At 42.9% G+C, this 15,403-nt stretch overlaps 1 protein-coding gene across 1 annotated transcript in view; it reads left to right on the top strand.

The window, feature by feature from the left end:
• The window catches only part of TNRC6B (trinucleotide repeat containing adaptor 6B), a 122,116-nt gene that overhangs the window by 66,243 nt on the left and 40,470 nt on the right, over positions 1-15,403 (top strand). Inside the window, exons 4-7 of the mRNA XM_056845956.1 lie at positions 255-276; positions 3,924-4,268; positions 9,000-11,321; positions 13,532-13,687. Of these exons, the coding sequence (XP_056701934.1) occupies positions 255-276; positions 3,924-4,268; positions 9,000-11,321; positions 13,532-13,687 (2,845 nt within the window). The remainder of the gene's footprint in view (positions 1-254; positions 277-3,923; positions 4,269-8,999; positions 11,322-13,531; positions 13,688-15,403) is intronic.

Raw genomic sequence — 15,403 nt, 5'->3', positions numbered from 1 at the left:
AGGGGACAAGGACGTGCATAAGCTTGTAACACGCCTCCAAACTGTGTTTTGAATTGAGTAGCAGGATGGGTGAGGCTCTATGGTTTTGTCATCCTCCAGTAAGAATAAATGAGTTTTTGGGCTGCCATATTAAAATTTGCATATGCCTAAACAGGTTATCTTTTAGTATATGAATAATTTCACCTTGAGAACAGGATAAACTTAACCATAAGAACTCTGCATTTCTTTTATTTTTCTTATCGTTTAACTTACAGGTCACAGATCAAAAAACCAAAGGTAAGAGACTTTTATTTTTCTGCAATTTATCTTGGCCCTTGAATAGGCCTTCTTAACAAAATTTCTCTACCCTTATTAGGGAAAAGATTATTCTACTCTTCCAATATGAGCATAACCTGGAACAAAAAAGCTAACGAAGCCAGGTGCAAATATCATAGGGGTAGCTGTGTTAGTCTATTGCAAAACAAAAACAAAGAAACACCACAAAGTTTTTTGTGGCTCCTTAAAGATAAAATTTTTTATTGTAATGCAAGCATTCATGATCAGAGCTCAATTAATCAAATACAGTGGCTTGAATCCTGTGAACGAGTTTCACACATTGTAGATGGCCTTCTACTGTGCCGTGTACTTCCTCTTCCATTAGCACTTCTGTGGGTGCAAGGTAAGTGCTTTGCAGTTAGCAGTTGTGCAAATGGAAGTGCTACTGAAAGAGGAAGCACACTCCCCTGCAGAGGCTATGTAATGAGGATGGAACTTATGTATAGGATTTAAGCCATTAAGTGTTACTCTCAGATTGCAAAATTGTGTGCCCATTTATGCATTCACATGCGCCTACATGGATACACATATCAAAGGGTGGTCTGAGTACAATCAGGAGGCCTAGCAATCCAAGAAATAGGCATTACCATTATTATGTAGAGTACAGATGAAAACAAGATCCAAAGAGGCAAGTATGTTGCCTTGCTTTAAGATAGTACTGCATCTGGAGAGGAAAAGATTCCTGAATAAGAGGATCTTGACAGAGGATCTTGATTCCTTGTATCAGATGCAGTGGCGCAATCTCATTTTACCAAGCTCAGAATATAGTTGTGCTGGTTGGAAGCATACAGTTGAATTATGGGTACAGCAAAGGTGGGAAGCAGCCCCAGCTCTAATTTTGGAAATTAATAAGACTTGTTAATTGGCTGATACTTGGCTGATAAAATGAAGTTATGTTATAAAGGAAAATAAATGTATTTAATGTACCTTCTGATCTATACATTTAGACCTGCTTTGCTGGAGTCACAGTCCACACTGAAACTGCTTTATTTAGGTGCAGGCATTCCTATGCTATAGAGTAACCATAACTTAGAAACTGACATGTGTCTTATAATTGATATATATTGATTTGCTTAACTCCTTTTAAAACACATTTTATAACCATTTGGACTACTTGTTGAGTTCTAGAATAAAAGATAAACACTGTGTGAGCTGGTGAATATAATTCACATACACAAGGCTCCACAAATTTTGGCTTAGCGTAGTTGTCAGCTATTATTTCAGTTCCTGATGAGCCCTGTCTTGGAGACCTTTGGCTTCTGCAGATAATTAAATAGGAAGGTGGGTGTCAGTCCCTCACTTTATTCCAGTTTTTAGATAAATTCAGAAGCATCATTACACTATAATATATTCTTGATATTATAATATTACTTGATGGAGTTTTTTATTCCTTTCTTAATCTAATGTGGAAATTGCTCTTTTCATTCAGCTGATATTTGCAGTGAACTTTATACTGTGATGTTTTTACTTGGTACTTATAGGCAGTTTCAACCTAGTCACCCTATATGTGGCTAGACTTTTGGGGTGGGTACCTTGTGTATTGTGCATCACTTGTCTTATTGTACATCACTTTATGCTTTTAATTTCGTTTGCTACCTGTTACCCAGTTCGAAAAGAGCCTTTATGAACTTTTCTTGGATTGTCTGGCATTGTCCCTCCTGAGTAATTTAGCATCATTTGAAAACATAACCATCTCTGACTTCATACTATTTATGAACAAGTTATATATTGCTAATAATTCCTGTTGAGATCCAAAGGAGGTATTCCACTGCTTGTTTACCTCCTTTGTAAAACTGTCCTACCTGTTAGCTTTTTAAAGACTTTGGGTCACACATATGCATAAAATCTCTGATGAATATTTGATGACTTGCAGCCAAGTAAAGTGGCTCCATTGAAATTTATGGTGTCGGAGTTGAATTTGAGTGGTATGAAAGTATTAATTTATGGTGCACACGAGCCATCATCACAATGAGTGATGAATACGTATGTGTGAACCAGTTAATAGTCAAAAGTTAATAGTCAAAAGGTTTTTGAAAGTCACTTCCATTTAAATCTTTCAAAAGTTTGCTAAGGCGAGATTTCATTAATGCTTTCCAGTTAATGAAATAAGTTTGGATCACTGATTTGGAATTTCCTGTATCTTTTTTTCCTGGGAGAATGTGTTGATTAATCTCCAGCCCTGTAGCATGGAAGCTGATTTTAATGGTGAATTAAGGACTCGTGGCAGTGTTGTCTGCTTAATTGTTATATTTCAACTTGTCAAATCTGCAGCCTCATCTGTCATTATCTTTATTTGACATAGTTCATCAGATGTACTCTTACAGAACACTGGTTCAGATGTTGAAATTTGTCTCACATGCATGGAAGACTAATGCAAATACATCATTTAGCGTTTCTGCAATTTTCTGGGCTTTCCTTCAATACTCCTGTAACTCCTTTGTTATCAAACAGTCCTAATACTTATCTGGTTGGCTTATTTTCTTCTACTGCATTTGAAGGAATTTCTGTTTTATGTCAGATTTCTTTTTGGAGTTTTTTACTGGCTGAATTAAGTGAGGTCTTTGGATATTTTGTGTTGGCATACAGTATCTCCTTTGAATATTAACACAGACATTAGAAAAGCTGATAAGAATATTCAAGACTGTGTTTCAAGTTCACCTGACCTAATAGGTACCTGTGATAAAGGACAGGAAATATTTTGACCATTATGATATGACAATTAACAAATACATCATGGCTATGATAACCAGAAATAACACCTCATTCTAAACAAGATAAAACCTACAAAAACATAAAAGCCTGCCTGTCCAGAGACACCTATGATAGCAATTTAAGCATAAACCCAGACATATGTAGAAGCTCCCTGCCTGAATGTGATTCTTACTTACCATAGGCAAGCAAGCGAATGTCTGTTAATTCTCATCTCTCCCTTTCTTGCTGTTCCTTTATCAGGCTTTAACTTCTCCCTTTGTTTTTGTCTTCTGTGCTGCTGTGGTAGAAAATGCTAGAAGAGATTGAGCTCCTCCATGACACCCTATGGGCATGGCTGTGTACACTTTGCTTTTATTTCTGTCTTCTGTCTTGACGATGCCATGTGATAGAATACCAACCTGCTTCCCACTATATGAAACAGCCAGAGATTAACAGAAGTTCTGTGACCTACACAGATTGATGTTGGGGGTTCAGCAAGGGGGCTCTTTATATTCACAGCCTTCACTTTTCCCAGACATCTTTCCTGAAGGATATCCAGGAACTCTGTGGATTAAATACCATTGGGTCCTGGGTGGTGATTATAGCCATCTTTGTTTCACTTTAGTTGATGCTAGTGTAAAATTAAGTGTTTTTCCCCTTGATATAGAAAAGTGCCCCGTCATAAACTTTATGTGCCTTTTTGTACTCACTTGATAGGGAGTGTTGCCCTTTTCTTTGTTCTGCTAACGTATTTTAATGATAAAGTAATGGTTTATTATTAAAATGGAAAAAGTCCTACATAATGTTGAAAAGACAATACATTAAGGAATAATCACACATATAGTTTGGTAGTTATAATTTAGACAATTGTTTTAACAACTTAGAACACCTTTCCTTTTTTTTTGTATTTGTTTTAGTGCCCGAAGCGACAAAACCAAGTTTAAGCCAACCAGTGACTGCCAGCCCAATTGGCAGCTCTCCATCGCCACCAGTCAATGGTGGCAACAATGCCAAAAGGGTGGCAGTGCCGAACGGTCAACCGCCAAGCGCCGCCCGCTACATGCCTCGGGAGGTGCCGCCGCGATTCCGTTGCCAGCAGGACCACAAAGTGTTACTGAAACGTGGGCAGCCCCCTCCGCCATCCTGTATGCTCCTTGGGAGTGGAGTAGGGCCGCCTCCTTCTCCAGCACCTGGAGCAAATCCAAACAACGCACAACCAGTGACGGGAGTGCTGCTGCCGTGTGACAGTGGGACTGCAACCGGTATGAAAACTTTAGCTGGAGAGAACAAGCGAAACAACAAAACATGACAAAATATCAGTCTAATTTCTAAACAAAAAAAAGTCTTTCTTCACTATTCTAATGATAGCTAGCAAAATAATATGTATAAGCTATTGGATAATTCTTTTGACTTAGTCCATTATTACAAAGATGTTGAGAGCATTGACCCTTTTCCTGCTTTGAGAACTGAATGTTTGATGATGAAGGGTAGGGCAGAAGAAATAATAAATACTGTACATTAAAAGGTTGTGCTAACTGAATGGTAGACAGGGGTCACTGTGGATTTTGATCAGATTGACCCTAGATCAAAGATTCCCACAATATTGATGGAGTTTCCTTTGCTACCATTGCCTATTTTGCATATGGGCATGCTTGATTGCTAGATTGAGGTACTAAATTAGAATTCATAGGATTGAATTTTGTTTCCATGCATCTGTACTGATTATGTGAAATTAATGAAAATTGTATCAGATGGATTGGGTGAGAGAAAGAACATGGCTATATATTGTAGAGACCAGGGATGGGGGTACATTAATTTTTTTCCCTCTGCAAGAGTGTCCTCAAGCACAGTAGATTTCTGAAAGGGGCCAATGGCAGCTTTCAAGTTATATGGAACAAAGTAAAAGGATACAGTCATGGATGCCTTTAAGAAAAGTCCACGTCGACTGCTACTGACTCTAGTTTCTGGGGTAGGGGACACATCCCATCAGTTTAAATGAATAAGCAGTCAAAGCCTGCCCCTCTTTCATGTACAAGTTACTCTGGTATATGGGATAGTGCAGTTTTTTGTCTTTCTAACTTTGTTGGAGCCTTTTCAATATCTTCCCATAGAACTTGATGGGAGCCATTGAGGTCGTAATCCATCTCTTGGGCTTGGTTCTGATATCACACAAAACTATGGTTTAAACTAATGATGGTTAGTGGAATTGTCAAAATGTGGGCCACTCCATTAACTGTAGCAAGTCAAACCAACATCCGAAACCATAGTTCAGAGTTGGTTTATTAACCTCTGTTAGTCTTAAGTGTGGCTTTGAATTATGTATGAATGCCCAGGTATCCACACACTGTGACTGGGCTTGGTAGCTGACTGTTATTTTCTACTGGTCAACTGTGAAATTCAATCCCAATACAGTATTGCCTGCCACAATAAGGATTCCTAGACTAGTTGGATCTTATACTGGGTTAATAAAGGGGAAACAGTGATTTTTGACCTTTTTGCCATTTCAAATTTTTAATTTTTTTGGCAGCAAATACATAATTTTTATAACATACTCAAATATTGTATAACATACATTTTCTGGTCGAGACAGGATTTCCCCCAACTAAATTTGAAGAAATGTGGTGCAATCCATAACTAGTTTATATGGGGGGGTGTTTTTATCACAGAATATATATGTTGTATAGTATTTGAACTTGTCATAAATACTGATAAAGAGAGCTGATTCTGGGGCACATGCTTTGCTTGCAGGTTCTCAAGTTCCGACACTGGCATGTCCAGATAAAGGGATCTCTGGTAGCATAGCTGTAAAGATCAGTAGTTGAGACCCTGAAATCCACTGCCGGTCAGAGTAGGTAGTGCTGTGCTGGATGGACCAATGATCTTAGTATAACTTGGTGGTCATGGAGCCAGCCCTGCTTTTTGAAAAGCAATTTAGTGTAGAGACAAGAGTGACTTCTTTTAGCTGCATTTGGTTCATCAACTCTCTCCTTTTGAATACTCAGCTGAACTGGGAACGCCAATCCACGCTTTTGTAACCTAATGGTTGGATTGCTGTAATGCACTCTTATGTTGTAGTGCCCTTGAAGCCAACCCAGAAATGGCAGCTGGTTCAGAATGTAGAGGCCTGATTATTGTCAGGCTAGCTGATGCAAACAGATCTGACACATCTTAAAACAGCTACATTGGTTTCTGAGTTGCTGGTTATGTCCTTCAAGGTCCTTTACAGCTAAGGACCCACATATCTAAAGAACTGCCTCCCATATGTCTCTGTGTGCTAACTACTGCCCTCAGACTGGCACCTACTGGCTGTCCCCCTACTTAAGGTAGCTATCCTGGCATCAACTAGATCCCATGCCTGTTCCGTTGTAGCACCCACTCTGTGGAGCCAGCTCCCTGAAACGATGAGGGGTTTGCTGTCTTTAGAAATGTTCAGGAGGAGCTGCAAGGCTATTTTACATGCTAGGGCTTTCAATTATATATAAACCACAAGTATTGTTGGGTTATCTGGGTTTTTGTTAAAATGTTTTGATTTTGTTTTTAAGCCACCTTGAGCTACAAAGAAAGGCAGGATATAAATATTTTAATAAAATAAACAAATATAATCAGTTCAAAGCTGCTGTCCAGTGCACACTTGCCTGAAAGTCAGACCTATTAAATCCAGTGGCACTTCTGGGTAGCCTGGCTGGATTTGGAAAAGATGTTTGGTAGAAATCAGTAGCAAATCTGATTTCCATTTTCAAAAGACCTGTCCTTGCCTACTAGATAGCTAAAAGCAAGGATAAAATTTAATATTTTTATAGTGTGCTGTATTTTTCTCTCCTCCCTTTTGAATCAGGAAATAGCAGAGAGAGGAAACAAAACAGGGCCGCAAAATACAGCTCCTTTTGAGACATAGAAAAGTCTTAGCTGAATGAAATACAGTTTTGTGCTATGAAGGTCTTAAAGACTCAGTACCGCAATGTGGGACTGAAACAGCCTTGGTCTACCTGGTGGATGGACATGTACCAGGGGATGGAAGGGGGAGTGTGACCCTGTTAATTCTCCTGGACCTCTTGGCAGTTTGGATGCCATCCATCATGTTAATATTTTGGATCACCTTCTGGGAAGGGGAGGCAGTGTTCTATGGTGGTTCTGGTCCTACCTCAAGGGTAGGCTTCAGAGTCTGTTGCTGGGAGACTGCTGTTCTGCCCCTTGATCTTTGGCCTATGGGGTACCCCATCTTGTCTCCTATGCTTTTCACCATCTGTGTGAAAGATCATTCAGAGATGGAAGAGATCATCCAGAAATTTGGGTTGAGCTGCCACCACCAATATGCAGACAACAGCTCTGTCTCACGCTACCACCCCGATCCCACAGAGGCTGTGGAAACTGTGAACAGGTGCAGTTTTGGAATGGATGAGGGCTAACAAGCTGAAGCTTAATCCTGACAAAACGGAGGTGCTGCTGGCGCGTGTGTGTGTGGGCGGGGGGAGGTCTGACTTGGGAAATTGTATGGGAATTGTGGAACTCCCTGCAGCAGGATTTGGTGATGGCTGCCAACTTGGAAGGCTTTAAGAGGGGAGTGGACATGCTCATGGAGGATAGGGCTATCCATGGCCACTAGTCAAAATGAATATTAGTCCTGATGCATACCTATTCTCTCTAGTATCAGAGGAGCATGCCTATTATATTAGGTGTTGTGGAACACCGGCAGGATGCTGCTGCATTCGTCTTGTTTGTGGGCTTCCTAGAGGCATGTGGTTGGCCACTGTGTGAACAGACTGCTGGACTTGCTGGGCCTTGGTCTCACCCAGCATGGCTTTTCTTATGTTCTTTATTCCCTGTTCTGAAAGAGGTTGCACTATACTGACCAGAGTGGCAAAGATAGGTGGCGAAGGGGTCCAATTAAGGACAGGCAGTGGCTATATCTTTATGTAATGCCCAAGAGCATTTAATAAAGGTAGCTGCTATTTTCTGGGCGAAGACATAGCAACCCAACTTTATTTATTTAATTTATACCATGCACCTTCTCCCCACCTGTTGGGTCAGACTAGAGTTTATCTAGTCTAGCATCTTGTTTCCAGTTGTGACTGGGAAGCTCACAAGTACGGTTGCAAGCAACACTCCTTTCCCAGTTTGTTTCTTCAGGAATGTCTTCACAGGCATACTAATTGAACATTGAGGTTCCATTTCATGTCCATTCTGTAGAAGTGCCTAGTAGCTATTAACCTTCCAAGAATTTGTCTACCGTATATACTCGAGTATAAGCCGAGTTTTTTAGCCATGATTTTTGGCTTAAAAAACTCACCTTGGCTTATACTCGGGTCAATACGGTAATTCGCCTGCCGGGCCCTCTCCCAGCGCGCTCCCGCTGGCCAGCTGATGGGCGGGCTGTCCCGCCTTCTCCCCCCCCCCACCCCATCGCGCTTTCTGCGTGGTGGCGGCGGTTTCTTCCCACCCCACCCGATTGCGCCTTTTGCGCGATCGTCGCGCCTTCTGCGCGGGGGCGGTGGTTTCTTCACCCCCCACCCCGCCTTCTGCTGGGCGGTGGCGGTTTCTTCCCCCCTCCACCTCCCCCACCCCCCCACCTCACCCGGTCCAGTCCTCCCGCTTGCCAGCTGACCCTGCAGGGCCTCCTTCCCGCAGGGAGGGGGCCACCGCCGCTGCCACCGCCTGCCTGCGTGCCTGGAGCCCGGTCAGGTAAGCCTGCGGGGGGGGGGGGTGTGCATTTCCCCCTCGGCTTATACGCGGGTGCCTAATTTTCCCCCATTTTTGGGGTGAAATTAGGCACCTCAGCTTATACTCAGGTATATACCGAGTATATATAGTAATCCATTTGAAGAAGCCTTGTAAGGTAGAGGCCATTACTACATTTTGTGGCAGTGTAGTCCACTTATAATATAAATGACATCTTATAAATAATTTGCAATTCACATGCTGAGTAGAAACAATGGTCTGTTACGTTGGAGATCATTTGTGTGCTTATGAATAATTGGGATGTTGTTTCATTTTAGATTCAACAACTGGAGGTGCTGCTGCTTCAAATTATGCAAATTCCACTTGGGGTCCTGGAGCCTCCTCCAACAGCACCAATGCCAACCCAACTCATGTCTGGGACAAGGTGATTGTAGACGGGTCTGACATGGAAGAGTGGCCTTGTATTGCCAGCAAAGATACTGAGTCTTCTTCCGAAAACACCACAGACAACAACAGTGCCTCGAACCCTGGCTTGGAGAAGAGCACTCTGCCAGGAAGCACCACTAGCAACAAAGGAAAAGGAAACCAGTGCCAGTCTGTAAGCTCTGGTAACGAATGTAATCTTGGGGCCTGGAAATCTGACCCTAAGGCTAAATCTGTTCAATCTTCCAACCCTGCAGCAGACAGTAACAATGGTCTAGCAAGCTGGAGGAACTTGAGTGGGCAGGACAGAATCGGCCCCAGCTCTGGCTTCAGCAACTTTAACCCAAATAGCAACCCATCAGCTTGGCCAGCACTGATTCAAGAGGGAAATTCAAGGAAAGGGATTTCAGAATCTGATAATGGTAGCTCCAATGCACAGCTTAGTACAGCAGGTCAGACTTCTAGGGAACAGCAGTCAAAGATGGAAAATGCGGGTGTTAATTTTGTCTCTGGCAGAGAGCAGGCTCAAATTCACAACACTGATGGACCAAAAAATGGAAACACTAACTCTTTGAACTTAAGTTCACCAAACCCAATGGAGAATAAGGGAATGTCCTTTGAAATGGGTTTTGGGAACACTTCCAGGAGCACTGATACCCCTTCACAAAGCACTGGAGAGAGAAAGACTGGGAGTGTTGGATCTTGGGGTACAGTAAGGGGGCCTTCTGGACTGGACAGTGTCTCTGGTCAAAGCAATTCTGGAAATCATGGGAACAATGGAAAGGATAGGGAGGACTCATGGAAGGGAGCTTCTGTTCAAAAATCGAATGGGTCAAGAAATGATTCTTGGGATAATGGCAACAGGTCTACGGGTGATGGGTCTTGGACCTTTGGCCCTCAACACTCTAGTGAAAGCAAATGGAGTGAAGGGAACAAAATGACATCAGGGGTGTCTCAGGGAGAATGGAAACAGCCGTCTGGGTCTGATGAACTGAAGATTGGAGAATGGAGTGGTCCAAACCAACCAAATTCTAGCACTGGAGCATGGGACAATCAAAAGGGCCATCCCCTTCCTGAAAACCAAGGCAATTCCCAGGCTCCCTGTTGGGGAAGATCTTCCAGCTCTACAGGAAGTGAAGTTGGAGGTCAAAGCACTGGAAGTAACCACAAAGCAGGAAGTAGTGACAGTCACAATTCTGGACGTAGATCATACAGGCCTACACATCCTGATTGCCAGGCAGTCTTGCAAACTTTGCTGAGCAGGACTGATTTGGACCCCCGAGTGCTTTCAAATACTGGCTGGGGTCAAACTCAAATCAAACAGGATACTGTTTGGGATATAGAAGAGATGCCAAGGCCTGAGGGAAAGGCTGATAAAGGAACTGAGGGGTGGGAGAATTCTGCCATACAGACGAAGAGCTCAGGGGGCTGGGGAGATGCACCCAGCCAAAGCAATCAAATCAAGTCTGGATGGGGGGAGCTCTCTACTCCAACAGAGTGGAAAGAGCCCAAAAACACTGGAGGATGGAATGATTATAAGAACAATTGTTCCAACTGGGGAGGAGGAAGACCAGATGAAAAAGTGACACCAACTTGGAATGAGAATTCAAGCAAGGACCCAGGATGGAATGGACGGCCACCTAATCAAGGGTGGTCTTCTGGGAAGAATGGCTGGGGTGAGGAAGTTGACCAAACAAAAAACAGTAATTGGGAAAGTTCAGGAAACAAGTCAGTGTCAGGTTGGGGTGAAGCTAGTCAAAATGAGATTGGGACTTGGGGTAATGGTGCAAATGTAAATTCTTCTTCAAAAGGAGGGTGGGATAATAATAATAAAAGAGCTCCAGCATGGAATGATACTGGTAGACAACCCAATTCCTGGAATAATCAGCAACAACAGTACCATCAGCAGCCAGAGGCACCTGGCTCCTGGGGTCCACCTTCACAGCCCCCAGGTAACGGGAGGCCACCAAACCCTAACTGGAATAGTGGGCCACAGCCAGCTGCCTCAAAGGACGAGGAACCCAGTGGCTGGGAAGAACCATCCCCCCAAACAGTTAGTCGAAAAATGGATATTGATGATGGCACTTCAGCATGGGGTGACCCTAACAGTTACAACTACAAGAATGTGAACCTGTGGGACAAGAACTCACAGGGTGGACAACCTCCTCGAGAACAGAATCTCCCTACTCCAAGGACTAGCAAATCAACAACCTCAGGTATTCTGTTTTATTTTGCTTTTCATTATAGTACAAAGTGTGAACAGTAAACTGTTAACTAGAGTTCTAAATATAGTAAGGGGACACTTCCAGATCTGTAGCTAGTTCTGTATCATTTAAATTTATCATGAAAACAAGCAGTTCTACATAGCCAAGTGTTTTGTGTGCTTGTGCTCTGATATGTGAGTATGAGAACTGAATAATTGCACTGTCTGTAGTTACAGCTTTCTTGTTGAAATGTTAACTGTTTGTAAGTTAAGCCATATGTGTGACTGATGTGACAGCCAAATGCATGAGAAGGCCAAGATGCTTTGTAACTTCTTGTAACATGAATATTGTGGTAGAGAATTATCTAGTGTCAGTCTTGCTCGTACTTCTATCCAGGTACCAACCTCAAGCTGGTATCATACCAACCAGTGTGGCGTACTAGCTAGAGTGTGAGACTAGGATTTGGGAGACCCAGGTTCAAATCCTCACTCTGCCATTGAATCTTGCTTGGTGGCCTCGGGCCTGTCACACCTCTCAGCCTAGCCTACCTCAGAGGGTTGTTGTGAGGGTACAGTCGCGGAGAAGTAAGCGGCTTTGGGTCCCTATCGGGGAGAAAGGCAGGATATAAATGAAGTAAACAGTAAATCATATATTATCTGTAACCCTTGACTTGTTTGTGTGTGTCAGTACAACCCAACCTGTAGAACTCCACTTGTTCAGATGTGCTCTAAAGGGATGCTTTTGCAAGCTTCCCACCTTCCCTTCCCTTCAGTCTGAGGCATGTTCATTCATATCAAGTGAGGGAGATTTATGTGTGGAAGTAGACTTCTACTAATGGAAAACCTGCTGTTGCAGAAACTGTATATACTTCCCATGGATGTTTCCCTTTCTCCAGCCCTCTGAACTATATGAACAGTGTAATTATTTGAGCATTTGAGTCCCAGAGGGATCCAAAGCAGCTTACTTAGAGAAAAAGGTTCCAAATTACACACACACACACACACACACAAAAAAAAAAAACAGAGCTGGGCTGGTATGGGTCTGGCAAGCTGACTTTCGCAGGTCCCAGGCTGTGAGCTCCCAACTAAGAGCCAAGGGCCAAGAGCTTTGATTCTGCCTTCCCAGGTTAAATACCTGCAGGGAGAAAAAGTCAGCCTAGATGAACCTCAACTGTTGCTAGCTTGTTGCCACAGCAAGATTCCACCCCCATTTTGTAAACCCTGCAAATGATTGGTTTTAGCAGCTTTAACATGCTGATCCCTTGTTTGTGAGAATTGAATTTAACTCCCCCCCCAACCTGACAGGTGAGTAGAATTTTCAAAGTAACAATCTGATCAACGCATAGGCATGTGAAGTGTCCACTGCATTGGTTCGTGGCCATCTTCTCTGCCAAGATGCCATTAATAATAATTTTGTCAGATAATCTTCGCTTGTTAGCACCCAAGACCAACTTTTCTTCAGTAAATATAAATGAACAAATTTGATTATTGATAATATGTTTTGCTATAAGCTTGTTTTTGGCTTTTCTCAAACTTTTGAAGGGGAAAGTATGGTTCTGTAGATTTTGCATTTTGATTATTATGACAAAATTTGGAGTGCAGTGTTGCATAGCTTTGTATAAAGAGTACTTTTTAGGCAAACTGTATTACATTGGTCTTGTGTAATGAAGCTCCAAACAGCCACTTCTCTTTGCTTGTGATTTCCACAGGGGCAGTCGGTATTAGAGAAGGGAAGGAGTGCTTAACTCTTTTCCCTTATAGCTGCTTTGCCCCTGAAAAACCACCCAACAAGCTTTTTACCCCCACTGTATTCCAGACTCATGTTTTCCTTGCATATAGCAGGTAACAGTATATTAATAACTGGAGCATAACGTGCTGTTTCACCCTTATAAAGCAGTTTTTCTGATCTTGTTCAGCTATACCTCCTAAAAACATCCACCTAAATCTTTTCTTGTCCTTCAGTATACTGATCTGCTAATCATTAACTGAAAACATGGATTGGGTGTGACACAGTTGTAAGCAGTAAATTTGAGAGCTGCTTTCTAGTGCTAAGAATCAAGCAGTGCCAGAAGAAATGCGAAAGTGTGAAATATAACAGAATAGGGTTAGCAGTATAGGAAAAGCTAATGATTTTTCCCGTCCCTCCAAATAATGCTATATTAAGTGTTAGAAATCAATTTTACTTCATAAATTGTTCATAATGAAAACTCTTTCTGTGTGAAGTCTGGAACAAAAGCACACCTCCTGCTCCAGATAATGGTACAGCTGCTTGGGGCGAACCGAATGAAACCAGTCCTGGATGGGGTGAAGTAGATGATGCAGGGGCTTCTACCGGTTGGGGAAATGGACCCTCTGCTGCACCAAATGCCATAAAACCTAGTGAGTACCTGTCAGGTTCCATTTCTGTAACAATCCAATGTAGCTATGGTTAAAATCTATACATTTTATAATTTCTCTCATAAGTATATGTAGCTTTTATAAAATGCTATAAATTTAACATGGGGGTATCTAGAGTAGAAAAACTATCTACGAAGTACAGGTTCAGGTAAAACAATAATAGTTCTTAGTACTAGGGTTCAAAGAGCAGTATAGGAGCTTTTGAGTTGTACAGAAGTAGAAACATTGTTTTCACTTCAGGGGAAATGGACACACTGATGATTGGGTACTCTCCTATGCACAAACCCTGGAGGCAGGAAGTAGGGGCTGTGGCTCAGAGGTAGGAGCATCTGTTTGGCATGCAGAAGGTCCCAGGTTCAATCCCCAGCATCTCCAGTTAAAGGGACTAGGCAAGTAGGTGATGTGAAAGATCTCTGGCTGAGACCCTGGAGAGCCGCTGCCGGTATGAGTAGACAATACTGACTTTGATGGACCAAGGGTCTGATTCAGTATAAGGCAGCTTCATGTGTTCATGTGTTGTTCTTTCTGCCTGCAGTGGGGAGGAAATGCCCACCAACCCCAGTTCTGTTTTCTTGTCTCCTCATGAAAGCTGGCAAGGAAAGAGTTCCCTGTTTCTTCATTGGGCTCTTGTTTCTTCCTCTGTGTGCCTTTACTTACTGGATCTACTCTTCTTCTCTGGTCTACAAGAAACAAAACACACAAACACCTTGCTCCTTTTCTATTACTTTCACTTTGCATTTCTGTGAGTTCTCTAACTTAGCCATTGCAGAGGCCTCAGCAGGCTCCTTACCGATTCTGTCAGACACTGCAGCACCCTCCATGGGAGAAACGGAGATAGTCATCCCGTGGCAGCAAGGCAAAAGCCCACTCCTCTCCCCACCTTTCAGCAACAGCAATGCAAGAGTGATCCACAGGCTCTCAAAAGGACAGTGGGAGCCATTTGGATTTTGGCAGGAAGATTCAGATGCTCGCCAGGAAGGCCCATGAATGGCATGAGGACTCTGCCAGTGCTAATACCACTGGAAAACGGGCACATTCCAAGGTGGTAAGTAAGCAGCAAGCGGGGTCTCCCTGCAATGTTTCTGAATTGGGGGGTAGGGCAGAGGGCTTTGCAGTCCCCATAGAACTCCAGGCCTGAATTAAACAATTTGTTAATGACCAATGGGGTCTTAGACAGAAGGAAGCACCCCTGACATAGTCCAGACAGACCCCCCTCCCTCTCATATCACCTGGAAGTGACATTCTTCCCAGTGGCACATTAGGCAGTAAAGAGCCTGGCCCACCAAGTTAGCCATGAAAGGGCCAGCAGCCTCACCACAAGCACCATCCTCCTCCTCATCTTTCAAATCATAAGAACATTTGAACATAAGACAAGCCACGCTGGATCACACTGATGTCCATCAAGTCCACACTGTGGCCTACCAGGTGCCTCTAGGAAGCCCACAAACAAGACAACTGCAGCAGCATTGTCCTGCCTCTGTTCCAAAGCACCTAATATAATAGGCATGCTCCTCTGTGTGAGGGTTCCCAACCCCCCTGTGCAGTTTCCATAAAATCACTTGCTCAGACGATCATTCAGAAACAAGGAAGTTTATTAGAAGCTACAGGAGACTAGGCCCTTACAGGATCAAAGTTGCAAGTGCTTTCTATTTTCCAAAGACAGCAATATAATCCATTCTACACAGCAGATGCCCGTTA

This window comes from Euleptes europaea, chromosome 3 (assembly GCF_029931775.1).
Source record: "Euleptes europaea isolate rEulEur1 chromosome 3, rEulEur1.hap1, whole genome shotgun sequence".
NCBI lineage: Eukaryota > Metazoa > Chordata > Lepidosauria > Squamata > Sphaerodactylidae > Euleptes > Euleptes europaea.
Note: the sequence above shows the minus strand (reverse complement) of the source record. Positions and strands in the feature narration are given on the sequence as shown.